Source organism: Ovis canadensis, chromosome 13, assembly GCF_042477335.2.
Source record: "Ovis canadensis isolate MfBH-ARS-UI-01 breed Bighorn chromosome 13, ARS-UI_OviCan_v2, whole genome shotgun sequence".
In the NCBI taxonomy this organism is placed as follows: Eukaryota; Metazoa; Chordata; class Mammalia; order Artiodactyla; family Bovidae; genus Ovis; species Ovis canadensis.
This window is the reverse complement of record NC_091257.1, coordinates 26,223,841-26,249,981: the sequence shown is the minus strand read 5'-3', so window position 1 is coordinate 26,249,981 and position 26,141 is coordinate 26,223,841. Positions and strand designations below refer to the sequence as shown.

General features: G+C 45.7%; 1 protein-coding gene across 1 annotated transcript; it reads right to left on the bottom strand.

The window, feature by feature from the left end:
- On the bottom strand, positions 1–21,636 carry RBM17 (RNA binding motif protein 17). Its single transcript, XM_069547161.1, has 12 exons — positions 21,441–21,636; positions 12,660–12,797; positions 12,003–12,119; positions 9,349–9,515; positions 8,440–8,537; positions 7,342–7,398; positions 6,018–6,159; positions 3,410–3,561; positions 2,279–2,352; positions 1,695–1,793; positions 437–509; positions 1–308 (listed from the first exon to the last, which is right to left on the bottom strand). The coding sequence occupies exons 2-12, from the start codon at positions 12,780–12,782 to the stop codon at positions 205–207; spliced, it is 1,206 nt and encodes a 401-aa protein (XP_069403262.1). The 5' UTR covers positions 12,783–12,797; positions 21,441–21,636; the 3' UTR covers positions 1–204.
- Positions 21,637–26,141: the final 4,505 nt, after the last annotated feature.

Below are 26,141 nucleotides of genomic sequence, written 5' to 3'. Positions count from 1 at the left end.
TTTTTGTTTGTTTTTTTTAAAAGGATTTTTATACTATATTAAAAAACCACAAAATAAAAAAGGGATCAGTCAACATATATCTTAGAAGTCTTACAGAGTCTCTGCACCCACAGCCATGAAGGCCCCTGACGCCTTGCTCTTCTCTGCTCAGTCTGCACCTCGATGAAGGACCGCTGGAGATGACTCAGGCTCTAGTTTTTAAAATCAAACTTGTTCTGCCAAATCCAGGACCCTGAATTTATCCAAATTGTAGAAACATGCTTTGACCACCCGTCCACCAAAATACCTCCCATTCAGATCAACAACAGCTAAAAGGCAAACAAAAAGACAGTTAGTTAAGGCAGGAATTCCACGAGACATTACAACAGTATGTCTTCAAAATATTAAGATCACAAGTTCAACTTTTTAATTCTTCATCATTAGCTGTACAGCTTACCTTTAATTGCTGACTCAACCCTCTCGAATTCTAAAAATATTCGTACTGCTTCATCATCAGGGGCACCAGGAATCTGGAAAAGAAATGGAGTACAGTAAGTAAAGATAACATCAGAGATGTCACGGACTGTGAGTTTTCCTCCGTAAAATGATTTTTGTCAGAGTGAGTGTTCCAATTCCAGACAAGCAGTGCTCAAATGCCAAAGACATAAGTGTAATCTGCGTTTGTGTGTGCATGTGCACACTCAGTTGTGTCCAACTCTTTGTGACCTCATGGACGGTAGCCCACCAGGCTCCTCTGTCCATGGGATTTGCCAGGCAAGAATTCTGGGATGGGTTGCCATTTTCCTTTTCCAGTTAAGTGTAATTTACTTGTCATCAAAATTCACTGAACGTCTTTTTTTTGGACAGGCTGTGTGCTAAGTGCGAGCAAAAGGCAGCTAAACAAGACCTCTGCAGGTCCTATGCCATCAGACACATGAACAGATAATTATGCAGTCAACAGACGCAACCCAGCATGGAGGAGAAGCTGAGGTGAGCAGGAACTAAAATAAAACATCTGTATGCTGTCTCTCATACCAGGCTGAGTTCCTCTGTTAAGCTTTCTAGGCCCTGCTGCACTGTGTAAGCTAATCCCCACCACACCCACCACCGTGCAGCCCTCCCCAGTCTCCAGAAGCCATGACCCTATGTGAAGGCCCGTTCCCTCCTACCCAAATCCTACGCACACAGTCCAAAGCTCCGCTCACATCTGATACTGTTCACAAAGCCTCCTCCAACTATTCGGTATTGATCTAACTCTTCTCTCAAATTCCTGTACTTGTAAGTCAGTGTTGAGTCTAGCAACTGAACACTCTCTAACTTCATGTTTCTTCAACTGAGTGTGTCACCGAGAGCACAGGAGGCCCCTCCCTGACCCCAGGACAGTCAGTACCGGTATGTGGGAGGCACTACATAAAATACCTGCCAAAAGAAGGAAGCCCAAGGCACATGTGACGCCCGTCAGTAAACTACTGAGCCCACTGTCATCAAGTCTAAACGTCAGTCACAAAATGAAATGTCTCTTCACCAAATAAAATTTGAAGTTCTTCGTATGCTAATATCTGAAATTGCAATAACTGAGTAAAAGCAGTATAACTAACCAACACATGTCACCTTCTAAAGACAGTATGTTACTTACAATGCATCCTCTATTTACAGAAAATGCTTTGTGACCTATCAATCATAACTTGGGTTATAAACAAAGAAATCTCTCTTACTTCAAATATCACACATTTTCCAACTTTGCCATATTTCTCACACTCTTCCTTGGTTTCTACTTCCAAGTCTTCATCCACCTCTCCTGCACCAACCATGTTCTAGAAACAAAAATAAACATATAAATTCCAGTACTGAGTATAATTGACAACTATGTCAAAGAGATGTATAAGTAACTTTTTTCCAAGATGGCAAATGTTTCCAAACCCAAATGATTCAAAGAAAATTTTCATTCCTGAAATATCCTGAAGTAGGTTAGTTTTTTTAAAAAAATTAAAAAATATACATTAGGCTTCAATAAGAGTTACCAGAGCAACTGGGCAAGCACCAGAATACACAAACCAAGCTGAATTTCTGACAACTTCAAACATTTTAAAGTAATTTCTCACTGTAGTCTTAAATACTAATGTTTAGCAAAGAAACACTAGTGAAAAGGAATCTAAAAACCAGTCTTCCAGGGAGTCTTCCCACAATTACCACCTTCAGTTCGCTTCAGCTATCCCATCATCAGCCGGGCTGACTGATTGCAGGGACAGGGTGGGGGGAGGGACACAGGGCAAACAGGGCTCCTCCCTCAGCTCCTTACCCTGAGTAGGACCACTTTGGTAGGACACTTAAGTATTTCAGTTAATGGATTTGAATCTGACTTCTTGGCTGCGTCTGTAAGAAAACATCATCAGACAGAAGTGTCAGGGCACCAAGTCTAAGTTACAACGAGCAATTTACTTTGAACACCAATCCCCACTCTCTATGTCCTAGAGCCAGCATCTACACAGTCTCTGAGCCAAGATGTAGCCTTTCCTATCCGAAAGCATCACTTTACTTTGGTATAATTTTTACCATAAATTCTAGAACTTTTTAATATCCTCAGGTGCATTTTTGCTTAGCTCACTTCCTAAAGGGCCAACAGGGCACAGTGATCACCACCCTCAGAAGCGAGTCTTGACTCAGGCAGTGGTCAGAGGTCGTGAGCCCAGTGTAAACGAGCAGTTCATCAGCCAGCCATGAGCTGACCAGTGTCAAATACCCCCACAGACTGGGCTGACTGCTGGTTTCTGGTTCCAGCCTGTGAGGCTTAGTGCTGCTTCAAGCTCGACGTCAACATGCCTGGCAGGAAAGTTCTCTTCCTTCTTCAGGAAAAAGCATTCAGCTAAGACTGATTCAAAACTACGGAGTTCTCCTGCTTGAAGTGCTAAATCATGCCTGACTCATTCCAGTGTGCCCTCACTACAGAACAGACTGTAACAGTCAAATGAAAATAGAACACCAAGCAGGCATCACCTACCAGAAGACTGCAAAATAATGCTAGTTTTACAGAGCAGTCAGTAAGAAAATTAGGATGAAAGGGCAGAAAAAAGCAAAAAGCAGAGAACCCTTACAGAATAGAGATACAGCAGAAAGAATTACTGATATACTGCGTATGGCTCTGCGTTGCTATAAAAACTCAGTAACGGTTCTATCAGTATAACAAGGCTCTTTCCCGAGGAGAAGCAGGCATGACAGGATTTCTGGAGTCCTGTTCATTGCTGCCAAAGCCTCTCGTCTTCTTTTCCTCCCACAGGCGTTCTGTCTCTCTGTCTTGAACTATTTGTAAAGATGGGCCTCAGAACTGTTTCCACCACCCAGAGCTGGAAGGCATCACGATGAGGAATTCTCTCATTCAGGATGGCCTGCCCCTGCCCACACCCCCAGGAGCCCTGCCCGAGGGGAGGCCCACCTTTCTCGGTGGCATCGCCCACGATGATCTTGCCGCCCCGCTTGCTGGTCTTCTCCACCGACAGTGCTGTACTCAGACCCTGCTCATGCTTCCCGAGACCCTGGCCTTCCCGGAAGCCATACTTCTGCATGATTTTATGTGCTACCGTGCCCCTGCGAGGAGGAAAAGGAGAAAGGTCCCTGTACTTGGGCCATCAGCTACAGCACAGATTGGATTTTACATCACAGTAATCTCCTTCCGGGAGGAGAGAATGTAGATTCCACAAGGGCGTTGATGATGCCATTTATCTACTAACGGGCTAAGAGACAGAAGTTGTGGGATGTTCAGAAGACAGATTAAAAAGTGGATGCTGGAATCCTGGGTGCACTGAGATTACCTCTGAGGTGAAGGAAACACTAGTTCCTCTGGTAAGAGCTCCCCAGGGAACTGCATTTTCTGTTAGAAAATACCAGACTTCCTGGGTGCCCCTGTACCTGCTCTGCTACAAGGCTCATAACCAATTTAAGTAATCCTGTCAAAAACTAAGTATAGTCTCATGTAATGAAGATGACTGCATTTTTCTAAGTAGTACAGAAGAGTTTCCAATGACTGGCTTCATAAATGAAGGATGCTTAAGGACTACCTGTTTAATAGATGGAAATAAAGAAACTGGGGCCCACAGTGGCTGCCTCGCTTAAGGCTGACTGACAGCAAAGCAAGACACCACATGTTGGTATTAACAGCAGGACTGAAACTGAAACCCGCAGCTCTGAATTCTTAGTCCACTGCTCTTCCTCTAATTAGTAACAGCTTTCAAACTACACAGGGAGGAGCCTCAGGGGCACTGACCACTGCTTCTTAGGGCCTGAACCCCAAAACCCTGCTTCAACCCGAACTGTTCCGTTCAGCTCAGTCGCTCAGTCGTGTCTGACTCTTTGCGACCCCATGAATCACAGCACGCCAGGCCTCCCTGTCCATCACCAACTCCCAGAGTTTACCCAAACTCATGTCCATCGAGTCAGTGATGCCATCCAGCCATCTCATCCTCTGTCGTCCCCTTCTCCTGCCCTCAATCCCTCCCAGCATCAGAGTCTTTTCCAATGAGTCAACTCTTCGCATGAGGTGGCCAAAGTATTGGAGCTTCCGCTTCAGCATCAGTCCTTCCAATGAACACCCAGGACTGGTCTCCTTTAGGATGGACTGGCTGGATCTCCTTGCAGTCCAAGGGACTCTCAAGAGTCTTCTCTAACACCACAGTTCAAAAGCATCAATTCTTCAGCATTCAGCTTTCTTCACAGTCCAACTCTAACATCCATACATGACCACTGGAAAAACCATAGCCTGGACTAGATGGACCTTACCTACGTTTTTCACATACGTAATTTCCTTAAATATTTCATTTGAACAAGTTGTTCCAGGGCTAAAAAGACTGAAGACTGATAACTGTACTATACTGTACCTTCTTTAGGCATAAAGATTTAATACCTTTCTCTTGCCAGTAATAAGGCAATTTTTTTCACCAGCAAAAAAACAAAACCAGCCCCCAGTGATGTCACGCCTGTGCCCCTTCAGTACACTCCAGGACAGCCCAACAGGCTTCTCTCCAATGAGGGGAACATCCTCTGTCTGCACTGCCCAGGGCAGTAGCTGTGAGCTTTGTGTGGCTACTGAGCACTCGAGACTAGCGTGAGGAAAGAAATATATGCTGAATTCTATTCACGTTCAATTAATTCAAGAGCCCTGAGTGGCCAGGAGCCCCCAGAGAACAGCACAGGTCAAGAAGACAGGTATCAAGATGAGAACTCCAAATCCTCTCACAGCGTGTGAACCCTGGCCCGCTCCTCAGCTCTGGCCAGCCCGGCCCCGAAGGAGCGAAGGCAGAATCAAAGCGCTCACATAGGCGAGGGCAGACCAGAGAGGCCTCTGCAGGCACAGCCTCCCCACCAGAGGCGCCCTCCTTCTAGAGGACAGAGAGCAAAGGCCTCAGCGCAACGCTGCTCCACTGCCACCCCCCAGAGTGCTAGCGGAATAAACAATACACAACACTCTCTTAACCAAAACACATGCCAAATCCAGCAAGTCCTAAAAAGCCCCACAAGCCCCACCCGAAGTCAACCTTAAAACTGATTTTCAAACACTGGCAAACAAATTTCTAATTATAAGTAGAATAACTGAAAGTTTTTATACCAAAAGTATAATAGACTCATGACCTTAAAGCAAAGGTCATTTTATCAAGAAAAAAAAAGGATGTCATTCATCTTTTGGACATAGTGTAAGTCAGGTCTAATTCGTATGAGCTGTTTATTTGCAAATGTTCTGAAAACAATTATAGATAACAATCAGAAACTGTTCCTACCTAGAGAATATAATGTTCAGCATCCTAATCACTCAACACTTCTGATAGAAAGCTTGTAACAAAAGTTTTTTAACAGGGTGGTGCTGCAATACCCTCCCAGTGACTCAAGCCTTGATCCGTGTGACTGAGCATGCCACGCTCTCCTTGTAAACCCGCTAAAGCCCTCATCTCCAAACGCGCTGCATCCACTGGAAGGTCTGACCACACCACCCCTGCCCCCCTAGAGTCCCACCCTCCCTGCACCCGCCGAGGCGCAAGTGCCCGGACCATTACCCCATGTTGGCGAGGAAGGAGTTGCCAGGGCCAGTTGGGGATCGGGGTCTGTCTTGTTCCTCGTACACTGGGGGAGGGATAGCAGCTTTGGAAGACTGTGAGCGAGGTCGTGAATCCTCTTCGTAAGGGAAGTCTCGGGGTACTGTTGGATGACAGGAAACAGGATTTTATTTTTTGTGCCTCCTTATGCCAGCATACAACAAAGGTCTCTGAGGTCAGGGACCACATGCCAGTTCAGTGAAATGCAACCCCAGCTGTGCAACAGAATCAGCAAGGAAGCTCAGAGAGCTCCAGATGCTTGGGCTCCACTCCCAGAGACTGGTTTCAGTTGGGGTTTATGGTTTGTCAGGTATTTTCATTATTAACTTTTTTTTCCCTCTATTATCTTCTTAATAAAAAGGTAACATTCATAGTGCAATAGGTACTTAAAAACTTGGGGGATGGTTACATTTTCTTGGGATAGTTTCGGCATGCTCCAACACAGAGAGCAGGAAAATGAACTAGAAGATGCATCAAAGTCCAGTTCCAATCCCCAATCTGAGAGCCGATCCCTGGAGATGACTTCTGGGAACCTGAGTAAAGGCACACACCCTGTGACTGAGGGACCTAACTCGAGAACGCGCTGCCACCTTGTGGAGGGTCACAAATTTAACAGCTCCTGGATCACAGAGCTGTGGAGCGTCCCCTGGACTGCAAGGAGATCCAGCCAGTCCATCCTAGAGGAGATCAGTCCTGACTGTTCACTGGAAGGACTGATGTTGAAGCTGAAACCCCAATACTATGGCCACCTGATGCGAAGAGCTGACTCACTGGAAAAGACCCTGATGCTAGGGAAGCATGAAGGTGGGAGGAGAAGAGGACGACAGACGATGAGATGGTTGGATGGCATCACTGACTCAATGGACACAGTTTGAGTGAACTCTGGGAGGTGGTGATGGACAGGGAGGCCTGGCGTGCTGCAGTCCATGGGGTCGCAGAGTGGGACATGACTGAGCAACTGAACTGAACTGAGATCACTGAGCACAGAACTTGCCAACTGAGCTACTATTTGTTTTAACCTAACTCCAAATATGAAATGTTAGAGAAAACAAAATGAATTATTTTTAACAACAAAAAAGCATCTTGCTGCAGAAAACCCCTAGAGACTGGCGTAAAAACTCCTGAAGCATAAGGGGTGGAAGGTGCTCTTGGCTGAGGGCTAGAGTGAGGAGAGTTTGGGGGCCTTTTCCCTGCACCCAGGCGCCTGGCTGATTCCAGCTAAGGCTTCCCAAGACTGGGTTAAAGACGAGTACCTGAGGAGAAGAGGGAAGACACAGGTACTTACACTCTTTGTCCTTCTCCACAAGAGACGTGGGAGGCGCAATGGCAGCTCCGCCCATACCTGCAAAACAGACCTTCCGCTGAGCAAGGGCTGAGTGAGGAGGGAGGAGTCAGCCCGGGCCCTGAATCGCACCCCTACCCCAAAGGAAGAGGCAGGAAGGCACACTACTCCACCCTCTCGCTAACACCTCAAGAGCTCAGTGTTGGAAACCAGGGTTAAAAGTACACAAGTAGGTATCCCTGCTGGGGTGTGTGGGTACTTCTGGCCACAGTCTGCTTTGTGCTGTCGTCATTCTTGTTCACATTTCCGTGACAGAGAACGGTGGACACAAACAAACCAAAGCGGACTCTGTTTGCTATCAGACAACCAGAGGGGAAACATGAATAGGAACACAGGGATTTTCCCCCAGAGAAAAGCCCTAACATATGCATTATAACTTAATCACCAATGAGACACTCCAAAAAATGGTACAATGTAAATTAAAGAAACCAATTACAAAGCCATGCTGCACCAGCATGAAATGTTTCACAAAGAAACTGCCCACAATCAGTGTACAGGCGGCAACCACACGTGATGCAGCCGTTCTCTCAGAATGGACAGTGCTTAGCTATCTAGTGGTCACCAAGCACCTGGCTCTCACACAACGATGCCACCTGCGAGGCTTCAGAGATGGAGGCGGCCCGACAGAGCACGAGCTCACACCGTCTCCCTGCCCCGCTGGCAACTCTGCCAGAAGCCAGCGTCCAGGGAAGCGCAGCCATGCATGTGGGTGGCAAGGGTTCTGAACACGAGCGCAGACTCTCCACTCAGTGCTATGAATCAGAGTGCAGACGGACAGAGAGCAGGTGGGCATGGCTGTGCTACGGACGGGGGCGAGCACAGGCATGCAGCTTAAGGCGTGCTCCAAGGCCCACAACGTGAATGTTAGGGAGACCATCTGTGAACACAACGAAGGGAAACCCCATACAGATGTGGGCTTCTGCCGAGATTCCAGACAGGAAACTACCCAAACCACTGCAGCTGAACTAGTTATCAAACTGAATGCAGAAGGAAAGGGCAGAACTGCACATCCCAAACAGGACACCCATGCTCAGGCATTACTTCTTTTCCTCCTCTCTCGCTCATAATCTTCATCCTCATCAGAATCTGGATCGGGTCGCCTGGAAAACCCACTAGCTTCATGTCTGTCTTTACGCCTCCTGTGATAACAGAAGGAACAATTCAGAGATGTGAACCCAAGGATGTCACCTTGACTTTAGGGGGGCGTCGGGGATATGCAAACAACTGATTAAAGACTAAAGCAGCCAACGTGTGACAAGTGAGAAAAACCCAGAAGATAAACTGAACAAATTTAACAGGTATATGCATATAAATAGCAAGAAAAGAGTTTCCTTGATATTTTACCTCTTTCAACACTAAAGCGAATCAACACAGGTAAGAGTTAATGAAATAATTTCGATTCTCTAGAGCATACTTTCACTTCATGAAGTAAGTCAATAAATAATGAGAAATAGTATATTAATGTTTTATATAATCATTTAAAAATTAATACTCAGCATTTTTAAAAGAAGAAATGCAAATAAATCTGTTACCCATACTTTCGAAAAACATAAAAGATGTTATGAGTTCTTAAAAACTCTATCTGGCTCAAAAATAGTAAAAGGTGAGAAAAACATTTTAAGTATTTTAAGCAGTATGACTCTAGTAGAGTCAGAACATAGGGGACAAAAAAGCAAAACCTATTATTCCACATCAGTTTGTAAGCTATTTTTCTAAAAACTCACTCAAAATGCATGTTCTAAGTTTTCTGCGTGTGTACTTGAACTTGCTCTGGAGTTTGTTTCCATGATGGGATGTAACAACCACACACTCTTAACAACAGTCTGACTCCTGAGGACTGTTCAGACCAACCACAAAACCCACTCAGTCCACAGACAGCACTAAAGTTCTCGTAACATCTGAATGAACATTTCAAACATAACCCCATCCCACACTTGCACGAGGCCTTACTTCTCTCTCTCTTCTATTTCCTTCTGTCTTTCCAGCTCCCGCTGCCTCTGTCGCTCCTCTCTTTGGCGCTTCACTACTTTCTCATAATCGTTAGGAAACATGGGATCATATTCATCAGCTAAGGGGATCAAAACTTCTCCTGCAGAAAACCCGCTGGGAACAGGGTCCTGAGGAAGGGAAAATGCCAAAGTAAGTATCACCCTCTGTCTTGGAGTTTTATTCACAGAATTAAGGTCAAGGACCATGCAGGGCCCCGAGGACCACCTGTCCACTTCTGTTCACAGATGAGGGAGCAGATGCCCGAGGAGGCTAGGAGACTTGACCTGTTCAGGCGCCCAGCCCAGGAGCAGCAGAGCACGGGAGTTCACCTCTCAGTTCAGGATCAATTCCATAAACACCCTACAGCATTTTCTTTAAAAAAGCTGCCATCACCCAAAATTTTAAGCAATAAATTTGACTTTTCAGAGTAAATATAGAATACTTCTATTTTTATATATATATAAAAACTTAAAATACAAAACAAGTCATGAATAACATGTTCTTGCAGTCATTTAATATAATAATCTCAGATTTTGATTACATGGAGACATGACATATTAAGACTCTCAAAAAAAAGAGGAAAGAAAAGTAGAAAGCTGCCTCCTGGGCTCTGAATGCTCTGGAGTCCACAGCCTCCCAAGGCCGCTGCATCTCAGACCCTGAGTCTGAACAGGGCATGTAATTCCCTTCACAACATGGTTCATTTTTTAAAGTCCACTAAGTCAGGTTTTTGCATTTCTCTTTTGTACATTTACAAACTGCTCTTTGAGAGGAAAAAGAACAAAAGGCTAACAGTGCACTAGAAACCCAAGATAAAAAGGGGGCTTTGCCCTGGGCTGGTGGTCTTGATCTCCGTGGTTCTCGTAAGCCCTGACCCACTGCATGGTCTCAGGTTCCTACATCTTCGTACTTTCTTCTGTTTGTTTCTCTAGCATGACACCCCCTTATTGTCTGTAAAAATACGATGCCTTTCCTGGTCCCCACAGACACCCAAATGAGTGCAGGTCAAGGTCCCGAAGCTCCGACTCTGGAACTGTCGGGAGAAGCGTGCCCAGCACTGCCAAAGGCAGGACGGATGTTTGCAAAATGTATTTTACATATGAACACAAAGCAGGCATGACACAGAGAGCTTATGCTCAGTATCAACGGACCTAAATCTAACAACTCCTGGATTACACTGTGCACTGAATTACAATGTGGATGACATTTTCTCATCATATTGATAAAACAAACACTTCATGGTCTCCTTACAATTAAAAACAAAAAACCACTTTGATTTGTTGAATAAACAAAATTAGAAAAATAACTGTCATCACCTCCCAGGCCCTGTCACTGGAAATCTGACACAAATCTATTTACTGCAAGGCTCCCAAAGGGAAGGCATTCATTTGTATGCAAATAAAAGACATTTCTAAAACACAAAAGCACCTGAACAACATTTCCATTCAGTTATTATTAAGACAAGAGAAGCTAACAATCAGCAACTCAATTTATTTAACACTGCCATCACAAAGTTCCAACTCAGAGAACAAACTGTCAGCATGAAGGTTAATTCTCTGTCATTTAAAATCTGACAGCAAACAACTTTTACTGTGTGAACCCTGCTAAGTTCAACAATGAGCCATCCTGCTCTAAATGCCATAAAGAATAAAGGGCTTGCTTCATTTTAACAGATTGACAGTTAATACCCACTGCAGAGGGTGGAAAAACTCAAATGCTCACACGTTGCAGGTGATACAACTCTGCCAGGGACAACTTGGCAATAAATAAACCGTCCAGGAAAGGGAATGATCTCCTAAAGTCACCTCTGGAAATCTATCCTAAGAAAATTTTAAATGCACAGAAAGCTCTCTGAAAAGGTGCTCCCTAAAAGGGTTACTGGTCCTACAGTTAGGAAATGGGTGTGTAAATCACCATACACTTACCTGATGGGAATACTTTACAACTAAAAATTGGCTATGTAGCAAGAAGGAAAATGTTAACTGATTAAATTTGGGGGTGATATTATAGGTTCTGGAGTCAATATACAATAACAGAAGATGATTAACCAGTTCTTGATTAGATGCAGCAAGAAAAAATTAGGTGACGAATTTGTGGGAAAAAATGTTAAATGACTAAGAATCCTCAGAAAAGTTCCCTTGTGGGGAACCAAGTGGTTTTCCCTCTTGCCAGACTACCAGACTGCAGAAGGATCAGCTCCTCTGGCCAGGAAACCTCACCGAGAGCTTCAGCGCCTGCCACACAGGGGAGCGCAGTGGAGCCACTGGCTGAGCGTGGGGCCCTGTACTCTCTGACACAGGTGGACACCGCAGTACGTTAAGTGAGAAGCGCAAGGGGGGGACAGAAGATCCAGGAGGAAAACGATACCAAGTGTTTAAATTCTTAAGTCATTTGCTTTTCTTTTCGCCCACCTCCAATTTCTGATTAACTACTGAGCTTTAAACAGATTTAACTGTTTTAAAGTGGATAAAACCAGAGCAAAAATTAAACTGAACATGATCCTGACTAGAGTGCAAGGCCTACGGAGGAGGTATGCTCAGCGGCGTGTGTAAAGTGCAGCCTGGAAAGCAGGAGAGCCCACCCAGGGGGGTGTGTGCTGGGGGCGGGGGGTGTACCTTGAGGCCTGCAGCCACGTGCGGCGGAGTGTCCACGATCTGCCGCTCATCTGAAGAGCCGCCTCGCTTTAGGTCGATTACTGGAGCAAGGACTGTACTTTGTTTTGTCCTCTGGCTCTAAAATCATCAAAAACCAAGAAAAGTGTACTGAGGCTTCAAATCAAAATTCAGATTACTTGTAACAAAGCTTTTTTTTTTGGTCTCTGCAACAAACCTGTCAGATATGAGAGAAACAATCTTAAAACAATAGCCTTTTAATTCAATTATTACGATAACCATATACTAGTTCCTTTTCCTTACAACACAAATCTCGATTTTTATAAAAAGGTTTACAGAAAGATTGGCCGCTGTTAAATTTTCATATGAAATAATACATTGAAAAAACTCTATGCTTGGACATACTGAAGTTTGAAAACCAGCATCACTGCTGGAAATCGAAAGTACTCCTTTCCTCATCCTGATTCTCTCAAACAGTTCTATTTCCAGGAGATGTGAAATGACCTTCAGCTCCTATTTCTCTCCCTCTCTACCCCAGCCTCCCTACCCCTGCAACACATGAGCCCTACATATTTAACAAAGAGGTAGAGGAGTGGCTCTCATGCCTCGGCAGCCACCTGCCGGGACTCTTCCCTCACAGGTGGGCTCAGCTTCTCTCACCTTGGCCTGAGTGAGAGCTGCCTTCTTCACCTGGAGCTGAGACTGCAGGAGTTTGAAGTTTTTGGACCAGCCTTCTGTTTTTGAGTCACTGGTCTCCACTCCCAGGTCATCATACAGGGACATCTTCTCAGTTCAGTGCTGAAACGGAAAGTGGATAGGGGTTAAAGAATGCAAGAATGTAGTGAAGATTTCTAATTTTCCTATGTTAGAATATGCAGTGGCATGGAATTTCAGAGGTAGGAGGTATCTGATGAGATCACTTCGTCCAGGAACATTCAGTGATAGAAGCCAAGACACCTGGTATCACCAATCAGTGCCCTTTCTAATACCCATGTGCTATTTTCAAAATAAACCTCTAGCATGAATTTTCCTGTATATAAGATCATGTGATCAAGTAATTCAGGAGTGAAATCATTCTGCTCTACAAAATGAGGGAAGAGGGAAGTTCTAGAGTCAGGACATTCTTAACTACATATATTTATTTAAAAAAAAAATTCTACTTTGTGTCAGTTAACAAAAAGTAGAAGCCTTACAAAAACACCTATTACCAGGTGAGTTAGCACAATTAACCACCTTTTCAGGGCGGCAGGGGGGCAGGGTTGATGGCGGGGAAGCTACCCTTTTATAAATTATATGCCTACAAATAAGGGGGAAAACCCAGAAATGATCTCACAGATGTGACAGGAGAGTAGAAGGTTAGACTGCATTAATACCCAGGCTTCCTCGTATCCCACCTTGTGATCTTTAATGACTCTGAGCACGAAGCGAGAATCAACAATCTACATGTGAATGACTCGCTATCCCTGGCAGAACAGAGGGTGAGGACAGCGAAAATGACAACAATTAACACTTGTTGTTCAGTCCTCTCAGTCGTGTCCAACTCTTCGGGGCCGCATGGACTGCAGCACGCCAGGCTTCCCTGTCCTTCACCAGCTCCCGGAGCTTGCTCACACTCATGTTCATTGAGTCAGTGACGTCATCTAACCATCCTCCGTCGTCTCCTTCTGCCCTCAGTCTGTCCCAGCATCAGGATCTTTCCCAATGAGTGGGCTCCTTACATCAGGTGGCCAAAGGATCGCAGCTTTCAGTCCTTCCAACGAATACTCAGGGATGATTTCCTTTAGGATGGACTGGTTGGATCTCCGTGCAGTCCAAGGGACTCTCAAGAGTTGTCTCCAACACCACAGTTCAAAAGCATCAATTCTTCGGCACCTAGCCTTCCTTATGGTCCACCTCTCACATCCATACATGACTACTGGAAAAACCATAGTCTTGACTGTATGGATCTTGGCTGCAAAGTAACGTCTCTGCTTTTTAATACGCTCTCTAGGTTTGTCATAGTTTTTCTTTTAAGAAATAAGTCTTTTAATTTCATGGCTGCAGTCACCATCCACGGTGATTTTGGAGCCCAAGAAAATAAAGTCTGTCACTGTTTCCACTTTTTCCCGATCTATTTGCCATAAACTGATGGGACCAGACACTATGATCTTAGTTTTTTGAATGTGAGTTTTAAGCCAGTTTTTTCATTCTCCTCTTTCACCTTCATCAATAGGCTCTTTAGTTCCTCCTTGCTTTCTGACATTAGGATAACAGCCTATCACACTCGCCAGGGTGGTCAAAGGCAGTATCTGCTACAGAAGCCTAGGAGGAGGCTACCAGTAAAGCCAAGAGCAGTCCAGGAGCGGGTGGGGACTGCCAGAAATAAATCTGCTCCAGGTCAAACCGAGTCAGAAGTCCACACCTCTAGCTGCTAAGTCCTTACTGCCACATTTGAAAACCTCAACATTCTGAAACCCAAAAGATGGCTCATTTCTCAAAATAAGACAGCAATCTGTTTCTCACAGTTGGAAAGAGGTAAAAAAAAACTGACTGAAAACCCTAAACTACAAAGAAATGCTTAACACAGGAGTTGCTAACTTATGAATACATCGCAAAAGTCTGTCAGTTCCCAGGCTCAGACAGCATTTCGCCATTGAGACTGTGTCACACAAATCCTGTTTTGCCTGTCTTATGTCTCAGGAAGAGAAGGTGATACATACAGGAAGGGAAGTATCTAATTTTCCCCCAGAGTCACATCTGACCTGGGGCAAAACTGTGTCTGCTCACTTCTCCACCCTTCTGTGCATGGATCTTAAGACCCCGACACCCCAACACCTCGGCTGACCTGGTTCCACGGTGCGTGGGGCGGGGGTGAGGGGTTGGATGCCGCCTCCCTCCCTCAGGACAGCTGTCGGCTCCTGAGCTGAGGTCAGTCTTGGTCACCTATGGGTGCCTTTCCGAGTTCCTTCCCTACTTTATACCTGAACCCTGTGATGACCTGAGTGCTCAGTGCTGACTGCTAAATGAAAGGCCCCAAGGCAGTACAGAAGCAGGGTGAATAAAGCAGAGCCCAGGGTACTGGAGGCTGAGTGCTCCAAGTGACACACGAAACAACTGAGACATGCCTAACGGCTCTCCTCCTCAAGGCTTCTGGGACACTCGCTGGCTCAGCAGGGACAGAGAATTCCCTGCAGAGTGTATCCTGCAGAGTGTATGCACGCTGCCTTCAGCACCAGACAAAGCGGACTTGGCAACACCTTGTCACGGTATTAAGCTTGAGACAAGTGCAAGACAAGCGCAAGACACTGAGGCTAAACGTAGAAGAGTTCATGAATTCCATTTCTCATCTAAGCATGCCTGAAATCTGACCAGGTCTCCAAAGTTTTGCAGGGAATACCACTGGGGTCCACTTCAGAACCTACTATTTTAATCCACGGTCTTGTAAACTCCACAAAAACCTATATTCAGTGTGTGGAGGTCACTGCTCTACCCTCAGACTAAGATCAGTATCTGCCCCAGAGTCAAACAGAGAATCAGGCCAACTGCTCAGTTAACACACTAATTGCAACCCCCTCTCATCCAGGACTTCAGAAATTTCTGGCCACTGGTGACGGCCTAAGACCACAGAGCTGCAGAGGCTGTCATGCACTTTTCTTCCAGCCTACCTGGTATTCAAAACTAATCCTTCTTTTCCAGGTACACATCCTTAAAGTTTAGATTTAACCTGAACAACTCAGAACAACAGCAAAGAAAAAACAATGCTGAGTGTCCAGCTTGCAAAGGGCCCGTGACTAATGCCAGGTTTGAGCTGCGCGAGTCCACTTCCATGTGGCCTGTTTTCCATGGTAAATACTGCAGGACCACAGCATCGGGGTCGGTTGAATCCACAGATATGGAGGGCCAACGGTGAAGTTATAAGGATTGTCGGCTGCGGAGGGTCGGGGCCCCTGACCCCTGCCTTTTTCAAGGGTCAACTGTACTGTGGTTTCCAGAACACTGCTTCAGAAATGACCCTGCAATCTTTCATCTAACCTAGTCTAATTTTTTGAGACCTCATCATTCAGTTGATCACCAGACCAAAGCCTAGTAAACAAACTGTGGGTTCATCTGTTTTATCTTTCTTTATTCTTATAAAGACAAGAGAAGACTGACACATTTTGGCAAACAAATATAAACAACAACACTTTCTGGGAAATTATAAAGCTAAACTATCAAACTCTGTTTACAAACCAAACTCTACTTTGTGTGCGTGTGTGTTAGTCGCTCAGTTGTGTCTGACTCTGCGATCTCCTGACTGTAGCCTGCCAAGCTCCTCTGTCCGTGGGATTCTCCAGGCAAGAATACTGGAGTGGATAGCCATTTCCTTCTCCAGAGAAACTTCCCAACCCAGGGATCAAACCCTGGTCTCCTGCATCGCAGGCAGATTCTCTACGGTTTGAGCTACAGGGGAGTCCTTTTTCACTTTACTCCTCTCAATACTGCTCGGTAAGAAATTTGAAAGCATTATCAAGAAAGGGTATTTACAAATAATGCTGGTCTCTAGAGACTGGCTCAAGACAGTGGAGCAAAAGAACGTGCGCTCATCTCCTGCCAGAGCACCAAAATCACAATTAGCTGTTGAACAGCCATCAACAGGGAGATACCAGAACCCACCAGAAAAGATACCCTCCATTCAAGGACAAAGGAGAAGCTGCAGTGAAATGGTAGGAGGGGCACAATCATGACAAAATTACATCTTACACCCGCCAGGTGGGTGACCCACACTCTGGCAACCACCACCACCACCACCAGAGTTCTCACACTGCTCTGAAGCTTCTAGGCCCCTCATCAGGCTCCCCAGCCAGTGGGTCTGGCCTAGAGACTGGGAATCCCCTAGGAATCTGACTTTGAAGGCCAGCGGGATTTGATTACAGGACTCGCACAGGACTGGGGGGAAACAGACTCCACTCTTGGAGTGCAAACCAAACCTTGTGCTCACTAGAACCCAGGGGCAAGGAACACTGACCCCACAGGAGACTGATCCAGACCTACCATGAGTGTCTGCAGGTCCCTGCAGAGGTGGGGGTTGGCAGTGGCCCGCCAGGGACGGGGCACGGGTAGCAGCAGTACTGGGAGATGCATCTCGGCCCGCTGTAAGCCCTCTGGGAGGCGCCAAAGCCCTACTGTAGAGCCTGAGGGCTTCCCTGGTGGCCCAGAGGGTAAAGCGTGTGTCTGCAATGCAGGAGACCCGGGTTCGATCCCTGGGTTGGGACAATTCCCCTGGAGAAGGAAATGCCAACCCACTACAGTACGCTTGCCTGGAAAATCCTATGGACAGAGGAGCCTGGAGGGCTACAGTCCATGGAACCGCAAAAGAGTCGGCCATGACTGAGTGACTTCACTCACTCACTCATAGAGCCTGTAGACTCCAGGACTGGGTCACCTCAGGCCAAACAACTAACAGGAAGGCAGCACAGCCCCATCCATCGACAGACAACTGGAGCCAAGTTTTACTGAGCATGACCCCACCCACCTGAGCAAGACCCAGTATTCCCACAGCCAGTACCTCCCATCAGGAAGCTTGCATAGCCTCTTATCCTCATCCACCAGACAGCAGACAGAAAAAATAAGAACTACAATTCCAGAAGCCTCCAAAACTAATACTACAATCACAGAAAGCTAGCCAAGAGGAAAAGAAATAGGATTATGTCCCAGATGAAGGATCAAGATAAATCCCCTGAAAAACTAGAGGAAGGGAGATAGGGAACCTCCCAGAAAAAGAATTCAGAATAATGATACTGAAGATGACCCAGGATCTCAGAAAAAGAATGGAGGGGATACAAGAAATGTTTACTAAAGGCTGAGAAGAATTAAAGAACAAATAAATAGAGCTGAATAACACACTAGAAGGAATCCATAGGAGAATAACTGAGGCAGAATAATGGATAAATGACCTGGAAGACAGAACGGTGGAAATCACTGCTGCAGAACAGAATAGAGAAAAAAGAAGGAAAAGAAATGAAAGCAGCCTAAGAGACCTCTGAGAAAACATTAAAACAGCAATATTTGCCTTCTAGGGTTCCCAGAAGAAGAGAGAAAGGACCCGAGAAAATATCTGAAGAGATAATAGCTGAAAACTTCCCTAACATGGGAAAGGAAATAATCAACCAAGGTTAGGAAGCACAGACTCCCATGCAGGATACAAATAATGGTCTCAATGGAAATCAAATAACCAAAGGCCCACTAAACTGAAGGGAAAAGACCAACTTATTCACTTCTGCATTTCCAATTTCTGGCAGAGGAGGCATTCAATAAACATTTTTAAATATCAACAATTAAATAAATTCTTTTTTAGCCACATGAATCAGCAGTCAAACTACACAACGCCCACAGGCTCCACTAGGAAGTAAAGAGGAAACAAAAGCTTCTGAGTTGGGTGGTAATAGGCACACAACACCACATTTAAAAACAGTTCAAATGACAAATTTTATGTTATGTATATTTTACCACCATCAAAATTTTTTTAAAAACCAGGTAAAAGGGAGAGGAGCAGCAGCACTAGGCGAGGCAGTGTGTGCTAACAGGATGCTGGCCGTCCCCCTAGGGAAGGAGTGAACGCTGATGGAAACTTTCCCTATTTCAGGGCTACACGCTCACACAGTGCAGAGGCGCTCTACCTCCAGCAGAGTCCTTTCAGCCAAGAGCCCAACTCCTAAGACTTCATCACCCAGCTGGTGAGGCTCCATGCCACCATACTTCCTCCAGCTCCAGTCTACCGGAAGCTAGCTGTTGACAATGGCACCCGATTCACCTTGCTCTGCAAGCTTCAAAAGTCACTGTGCAGCAAAATCTTATGTTCATTTAAAGTTCCCCGTTTCTGTCCTCAGAACCTTCAAAAGCATACCTTAAATATCAGAAAGTGATGCCCCCTTACTAGCATCTGCTAGCTTTCTGTACCTCGGAGCTTACACATCAGATCTCATCACAGTAAAGGCAGAAGAGCTTTCTTCACTTTTCTCTCCACAGACCTTCAAATTCATAGAACTGGATGGACCACAGCAACAACACGCTCTACCCACCTGCACTTGTAAGACTTGCTTTAAGTAACTACTATAATGCAACAAGCACCAGTGAGACAAGAGACCACCCTCCACCCATATGGTCCCCATCCCATCCCATCCACCCAAGTGATCTCCTTGGCCCAGCAGCAGCCTGAACCCCATGCTAACTCCTTCCTTTCCTCCTTTTACATCACCTTACCGACACAGCTTGCTGCATCCATTCCTTAAAAGGCGCATGTATCTTCACTGTGGCTGCCTTGAGTACTTGTAACTATGTCACAGTTGATTCATGCATCCTCTCTACGGCAAACGCTGAAAATAACAAGCGCACTAACAAGACTCTGTTAGGACCTGAACTTCACCTGCTTAATGCTCAGATGTCTTTCAGATGATACAACACATTTATTTCATGAAGTCTGGTGGCAGGTAATAAAAACGGAGCACTTTCTAACATCTGAATATATCTTAGGAAGCCAGGACCAAATGGAAATACAAACAGTTGATTTTCATAACCTCTTTAAAATACCGCCTCACTATTGACTTCGTTTTCATAGTAACATCAGCCTTTGATCAACACATCTTCCAGGTATGCTTTTTCTTTTACTTAAAAAGAAACACGGTAAACACAGCTCTTCTGGAAGAATGATGACTTTTCAAGATTCTACCCAAGCTAGAGAAGTATTTTTTTTAAAACACGTGCAACTAGCAAAAAAGAACAAGGAAGACGTCTTCTCAGCAGCACCCCATGTGCTCATCTTTTAAGTATATCTCTGAAGCCTTTGCTGACAACAAACCTCACATAAAACCAGCTACCCCCTGAACACACGTCTTGTTAGGCTCCACTGGGTGACATGTCTGTCTCTTACTATATCATAAACCCCTCACAGGCGTTAAGGGATGTTTCTGTCTTCATCTTTATATCTCCAACTGAGCACCTTGCGTGGGACATTGTTAAGCACTTTTTAAATATTTTCTAAATATATCAGTGAGTGGTCAGTCAGCACACAGCACATTTCTTAGTATATACCATTTGCTTTATTTCTTCTAAAAATAAATCACCCACAGTTTAAGTTACTAATGTAATATCCCATATCGCCTAAATATCCTCACTATAGTCAAAATGCCTGTGGCCCTTAACTCACAGAACTGTGGAAACTGAACTGCATCCTTTAAAAACTCCACCTGTTGAGGGGAGACACAGTCCGCACCTACCTGAGAATGTCCAGAATTTTGCCCTCCCCTAGAATATCCTATTTCCCACCCACTTGCCTGCCTCCCCGGTGGCTCAGAGGTTAAAGCGTCTGCCCCCAATGCGGGAGACCCGGGTTCGACCCCTGGGTTGGAAAGATCCCCTGGAGAAGGAAATGGTAACCCACTCCAGTATTCTTGCCTGGAGAATCCCATGGACGGAGAAGCCTGGCAGGCTACAGTCCACGGGGTCGCAAAGAGTCGGACACGACTGAGCGACTTCACCATACACTATTCTGCCTGCCCTTAGGAATAAGCACCTCCCAGGGCCCTCCTCCATTGATTTCTCAGAGAACCGTCTTGATCTGACCTGACTACCCACGTTCACACTATCTACCTTTCCTGCAGTTTCCAGAATGCACTACGGTGCTTCCCTTCCGCTACCTTTACCCTTATTTCCTCTGCAAGGAAGCTTTCCCCCATCCTGCACATTTAACAAAACACCCCCAAGGCTCAGTTACACGCCTCACTCCTTAGGAAGCCTTTCCAGACCGACCGAGGCGTGGCTTTTTACACTTGTTTCTCTGGAAACTAAACTCACGGGAGCGTAGAGACAGAATCTTACTGATCTAACTATTTGCTGTTCCTAAACATGACCTGGGCAAAAGGAAACGCTCAAGCAAAACAAAAAACAAAAAACGCTTTGTGACTGGATATCGAAGCTAAAACACCGCTTTAAGAAAAGACAGGGTCCGAGGCAGTGCCAGAGCCTCGTCCAGGTAAAACCCTCGTCTCTGAGGGATGGCCACACCTGATTCGAAGCCAGGGGCGGAAACGGATTCCTTCCTCGGCGGCCCCGGCTACTGGGTTCAAGGGACCAACAGCTGTTCCCGGACAGACCGACAGCGAGAGGGAGGGGACAGGAGAGGGAAAGGCGCCCTCGGGTCCAGGAGACACAAGGCCAGAGCAAATAGACGAGGAAGAAAAAGGGGAGAGCAGGGGTGCGAGGGCCCGGCAAGCCGAGGCACATAAAGGACGTGGGGAGCAGGGAGAGAGAGAAGACGGGAGGCTTGCCAGCGGCCAGGGCAGCCAGCGGCGCGGGGCCGGTCAGGACCCCCGCCCCGCGCCCCTCGCGGTGCGGCCTAAAGCCGCGGCCTCGCCTGTCGCGACGCCCGCCCGAGGAGGCGCGCCGGCCCCGGCCCACGCCCGCCCACCGGCCCCAGAGACCACTTACCCGGCCCGCCCGGCAGACGATCCCGGGCCGCGGCGGCGCACCGAGGCCGACGCGCCGCCGACACCGCGGGCTGGGGGCTCGGCGTCAGCCCCCGACCGCAGCACCGCTCCGGCGCCAACCCCTACGCAGACTTCGCGGGACGCGCGGCGGCGCGGGGTCACGGCGCGTACGGCCGGAAGAGAGGCACCCGGCGCCTGCGTTGAGGGCGCCCCTGCTGCCGTGCGCCCCCTGCCGTCCGGAGGACCACGCCCGCAGAGCCGAGAGATTTCCTCTGCAGCCAAGAGGGGTCGCAATGGCAAAAGTTGTGACGCTACAGACCCGGGAGCCTGGCATTGACCTCAGGCGGAGAGGAGGGCTACAAAGTTGGGCTTCATGAGGAACACATGTACACCTGTGGCGGATTCATGTCAATGTATGGCAAAACCAATACAATATTGTAAAGTAATTAGCCTCCAATTAAAATAAATAAATTTATATTAAAAAAACTGTTCATCATCAGTGTGCACAAAGCTAAAGATAAATCATAGTAGGAGAGATGAATGGCCAAAGGGCTGTAAAAGACAAGACCAGGGGTGCTGAATTAACTGTGTGAGGTGAAAGTTGCTCAGTCGTGTCTGACCCTTTGAGACCTCATGGACTGTATAGTCCATGGAATTCTCCAGGCCAGAATACTGGAGTGGGTAGCCTTTCCCTTCTCCAGGGGATCTTCCCAACCCAGGGACCAAACCTGGGTCTCCTGCATTGTAGGCAGATTCTTTACCAGCTGAGCCACAAGGGAAGCCCAAGAATACTGGAGTGGGTAGCCTTTCTCTTCTCCAGGGTATCTTTCCAACCCAGGGATCAAACCCAGGTCCCTCACATTGCAGGCGGATTCTTTACCAGCTGAGTCACAAGGGAAGGGATAAGAAAATCATGGGTATGAAGTTAGAGTTACAGGATACATGTTATATACGTATACATACATGTATACATACACGGTACATGTTATAAAGCCTCATGATTTCAAAACGATAGGACAAAATTTGGGACGAAAGAGAAAATAGGATTCTGTGTCAATGCGATTTTCTCGTCTATATTTGAAATCATATACAAACCCTAGGTCCCTGTCCTTTGAAGTAAAATGATTTTGCTTAATCTCCCGGGCCTCCCCAAGTCTCAAAAGGCTGACTCAAGAGTTAATGACTGGGAAATGTGAAGATATAAAATAGCTATTGAGCCAGGAAACTGGTAACAATTTATACTATAAACCCACCACAGAGCAGAATCACTCACTTCCCAGGGCCCTGAACGATAAAGGTCTGACACACGTCCCTAGGTTGTTTTTACAGGAAGCAGCCTCTGCCAGATGAGAACTGCTGACTGCAAGCATGTAGACACTAAACTGGCTGAAACCAGAAGGTTGAAGAGGCTTGAAACTTCACCTTGATGCCAACCAGTCTGAGAACTGTTCAGGAGATGATCAGGCCGCCTGCAGCCCCTTCCCTAACCCTGCCTTTAAAACCTCTTCCTCAAAGCTATCAGATTCAGGTCCTCTGAGTATGAGCTGCCACTTCTCCTTGCTAGATGCCTGCAATAAATGCTGGACTTCTCTTTGTCACAACCCCATGTCAATAGATTGGTTTTACTGCTTGTGGGCAAGTGGACCCAACTTTGGTTCAATAACATATTTTGGGGTAAAAACATTCTAGTTTGATAAATCAAATAGTCGACATTTAAATATGCACCTTAGTACAAAGGGACATATGAAGAAAGAATATAATTAAAAACTGGTGGTTAAGAAAAGAGAGGAGAAGGGACAAAAGAAGGAAATAGTGTAGGGAGTCGGTAGTCAACCTAAAGAAATAGGTGGTTAAGGATATCAGATGGCATTCTGATTATCATTAATCAGAACTAAAATACAAACCTTTCAAATTCTCAAGACACATGCACACAACAGCAGCAAGTCACATAAAATCACTCAGTGAAATATTTGAAAAAAATAAAAAACAGAAACCATAACAAAACAATAAGTCAGAACTAAGACCACACATCTATGTGAATCAACATAAACTAAAAAAGAAAAATGGAAGAAAGCACAAAAATACAAAGCATGGGCTAAGGGGAATAAACTCCAGATACAAAGGAAAGTAAAATTAGCTTAAGAGATGACTTTGTTCAGGTTTATAATATTTATTTATTATTTAATTTATATATATCAGAGCTGTATATTATCACCCTACTTATTTAATCATATGCAGAGCACATCATGTGAAATGCAAGGCTGGATGAATCACAATCTGGTATCAAGATTGCTGGGAGTAATATCAACAACCTCAGATACTCAGACGATATCACTTTACTGGCAGAAAGTGAAAAGGAACTAAAGGAACTCTTGATGAAGGGGAAAGAGGAGAGTGAAAAAGCTGGCTTAAGACTCAATATTCAGAAAACAGTAGGACCAGATGATGGCATCCAGTCCTGCCACTTCATGGCAAATAGCTGGGGAAATGTGGAAACAGTGTCAGATTTCATTTGGGGGGGTGCTCCAAAATCAATGTGGACAGTGACTGCAGCCACAAAATTAAAAGACGCTTGTTCCTTGAAAGAAAAGCAATGACAAACCTAGGCAGAATATTTAAAAAGCAGAGATCACTACTGACAAAGGTCTGTATAGTCAAAGCTATGGTTTTTCCAATAGTCATGTATGGATGTGACAGCTGGTCCATAAAGCAAAGTTAGCGTGTAGAATTGATGCTTTCAAACTGTGGTGCTGGAGAAGACTCTTGAGAGTCCCTTGGATGGCAAAGGGATCAAACCAGTCAATCCTAAAGGAAATTAACCCTGAATATTCATTGGAAAAACTGATGCTGAAGCTGAAGCTCCAATACTTTGGCCATTTGATGCCAAGAACTGAGTCATTGGAAAAGACCCTGATGCTGGGAAAGATTGAGGGCAAGAGAAGAAGGGGGTGACAGAGGATGAGATGGTTGTGTGGCATCACTGACTCAGTAGACATGAGTTTGAGCAAACTCAGGGAGTAGTGAAGGATAGCAAAGTCTGGCGTGCTGCAGTTCATGGGGTTGCAAAGAGTTGGACATGACTTAGTGACTAAACAACACCACCAACAAAATCTGGATTAAATAATTTTTAGGACAATATAGTTTCTCAAAATGGACTTTAGATGAGTTATAAAATTTAAACAAATGAACTATCACAGGATAAACAGGAGGAAAGAGCAAAGAGCTGCTCTCCAAAACACCAGGTACAGATGCTTCCACAGAGAAATTTTATCAGATTTCTGCTGTTTGTTGCTGTTCAGGGCTAGGCCGTATCCAAACTCTTTCGTGACCCCATGGACTATCGCCTGCCAGGCTCCTCTGTAGCCTGTCCGTGGAATTTTCCTAGCAAGAATACTGGAGTAGGTTGCCACTTCCTTCTCCAGGGGAGCTTCCCGACCCAGGGATTGAACCAAGTCTCCTGCATTGCTAGTGGGTTCTTTACTGCTGAGCTACCAGGGGAATCCTGCAATGAGACCTCCAGGGCCAATGAACTCTGTTCTGCAGTTTCAGAGGGTATAAAAAGAAGGAAAGCTTCAAATTTCTCATACAGAGCTAGTATAGCAGTTGTACCCAACAAATACAGCCCAAAGAAAACTGTCAGCCATCCTCATGTATGACCCTCAATGCAAAAATCCTAAATAAAATATTAGTGCAGCATTAGGACAGAAATCGTCAGTCCCAAGGCTTGGGGATCAGCTCTGGGTGAGATGTAAAGCATTCTGACAGTAAAATAATGTGTCAGGGCTAGAGTGCTCTGCTGTAGTTTTGGAGGAATCAGTCCTGACTTAAAAGCATTTATTTCTAAGGTTGCTTGGAGAACTAGGTTTGTAGGGTTCAGTTCCATTTTATTTATTTTTCAAAATATTTTTTATTTGATCTTTTTTTTTTAGTTCTTCATCTTTTTTTTTTATGTGCAGTCTTTGAAGTCTTTACTAAATTTGTTACGAAATTGCTTTATGTTTTGTTTTTTTGGCCCTGAGGCATGTAGTATCTTAGCTCCTTGACCAGGGATTGAACCCATACTCCCTGCATTGGAAGTCTTAATTACTGGACCACCAGGGTAGTCCTGGGGTCAGCTCCATTTTAGAAGTGAGGGTTTCCAAAGCTGGGGAGTCATTCCTGGAGGAAACCCTGATGCAGGTTCAAGTGCAATCAGGCTTAGGGTCAGGGTCATAAATAGATCTGATTCGAAGCTCTGGACTCAGCTGTGGACTCTGGGGGCTCCTTAAAGGGTCCTGCTGCTCTTAGGAGCCTGTAGTGGACCATGCAGCATTGCAGCCTGGGTGGAAGGAGAAGCGGGTAGGGAAAAAGGATTAGACACATTGAAGAAGTTGCTAGAGGTGACACAATTGGGAAGAGATAGGTCGTGCACCAAGGATGGGTACAACCCAGGGAGCATGCCTGCCACAGGGAGCCAGCCGAGGGCAGGAAGTGGTGTAGTGACTAGGGAGTGCTGAGGCTCAATCCTCAGGGGTAGAACTTTGTTTTAGACATGCAGGTGATGGCTCAACTAGCAGGAGATCAGAATCCCAGTGGAGAGAGAGACAGCCTCAAGGTAAATCCCTGGCTGCCTCTCCACGCAGGAAGTGGCAGGAAGTGAGTAGATGGCACTCCTGCACGTGGTCCAAAGACCACCATAGAGATGATACAGATGGGAGCAAAT

What these genes read in the sequence shown, in the direction of transcription:
- RBM17 (XM_069547161.1), bottom strand. Translation starts at nt 12,782, where the DNA reads ATGTCCCTGTATGATGACCTGGGAGTGGAGACCAGTGACTCAAAAACA. An exon ending in ACGTGGCTGCAGGCCTCAAG is followed by an intron (nt 9,516 to 12,002) that starts GTACACCCCCCG and finishes TCCCTTCCTCAG; the next exon opens with GACCCTGTTCCCAGCGGGTT. An exon ending in GGGCGATGCCACCGAGAAAG is followed by an intron (nt 2,353 to 3,409) that starts GTGGGCCTCCCC and finishes GTTTTCTTACAG; the next exon opens with ACGCAGCCAAGAAGTCAGAT.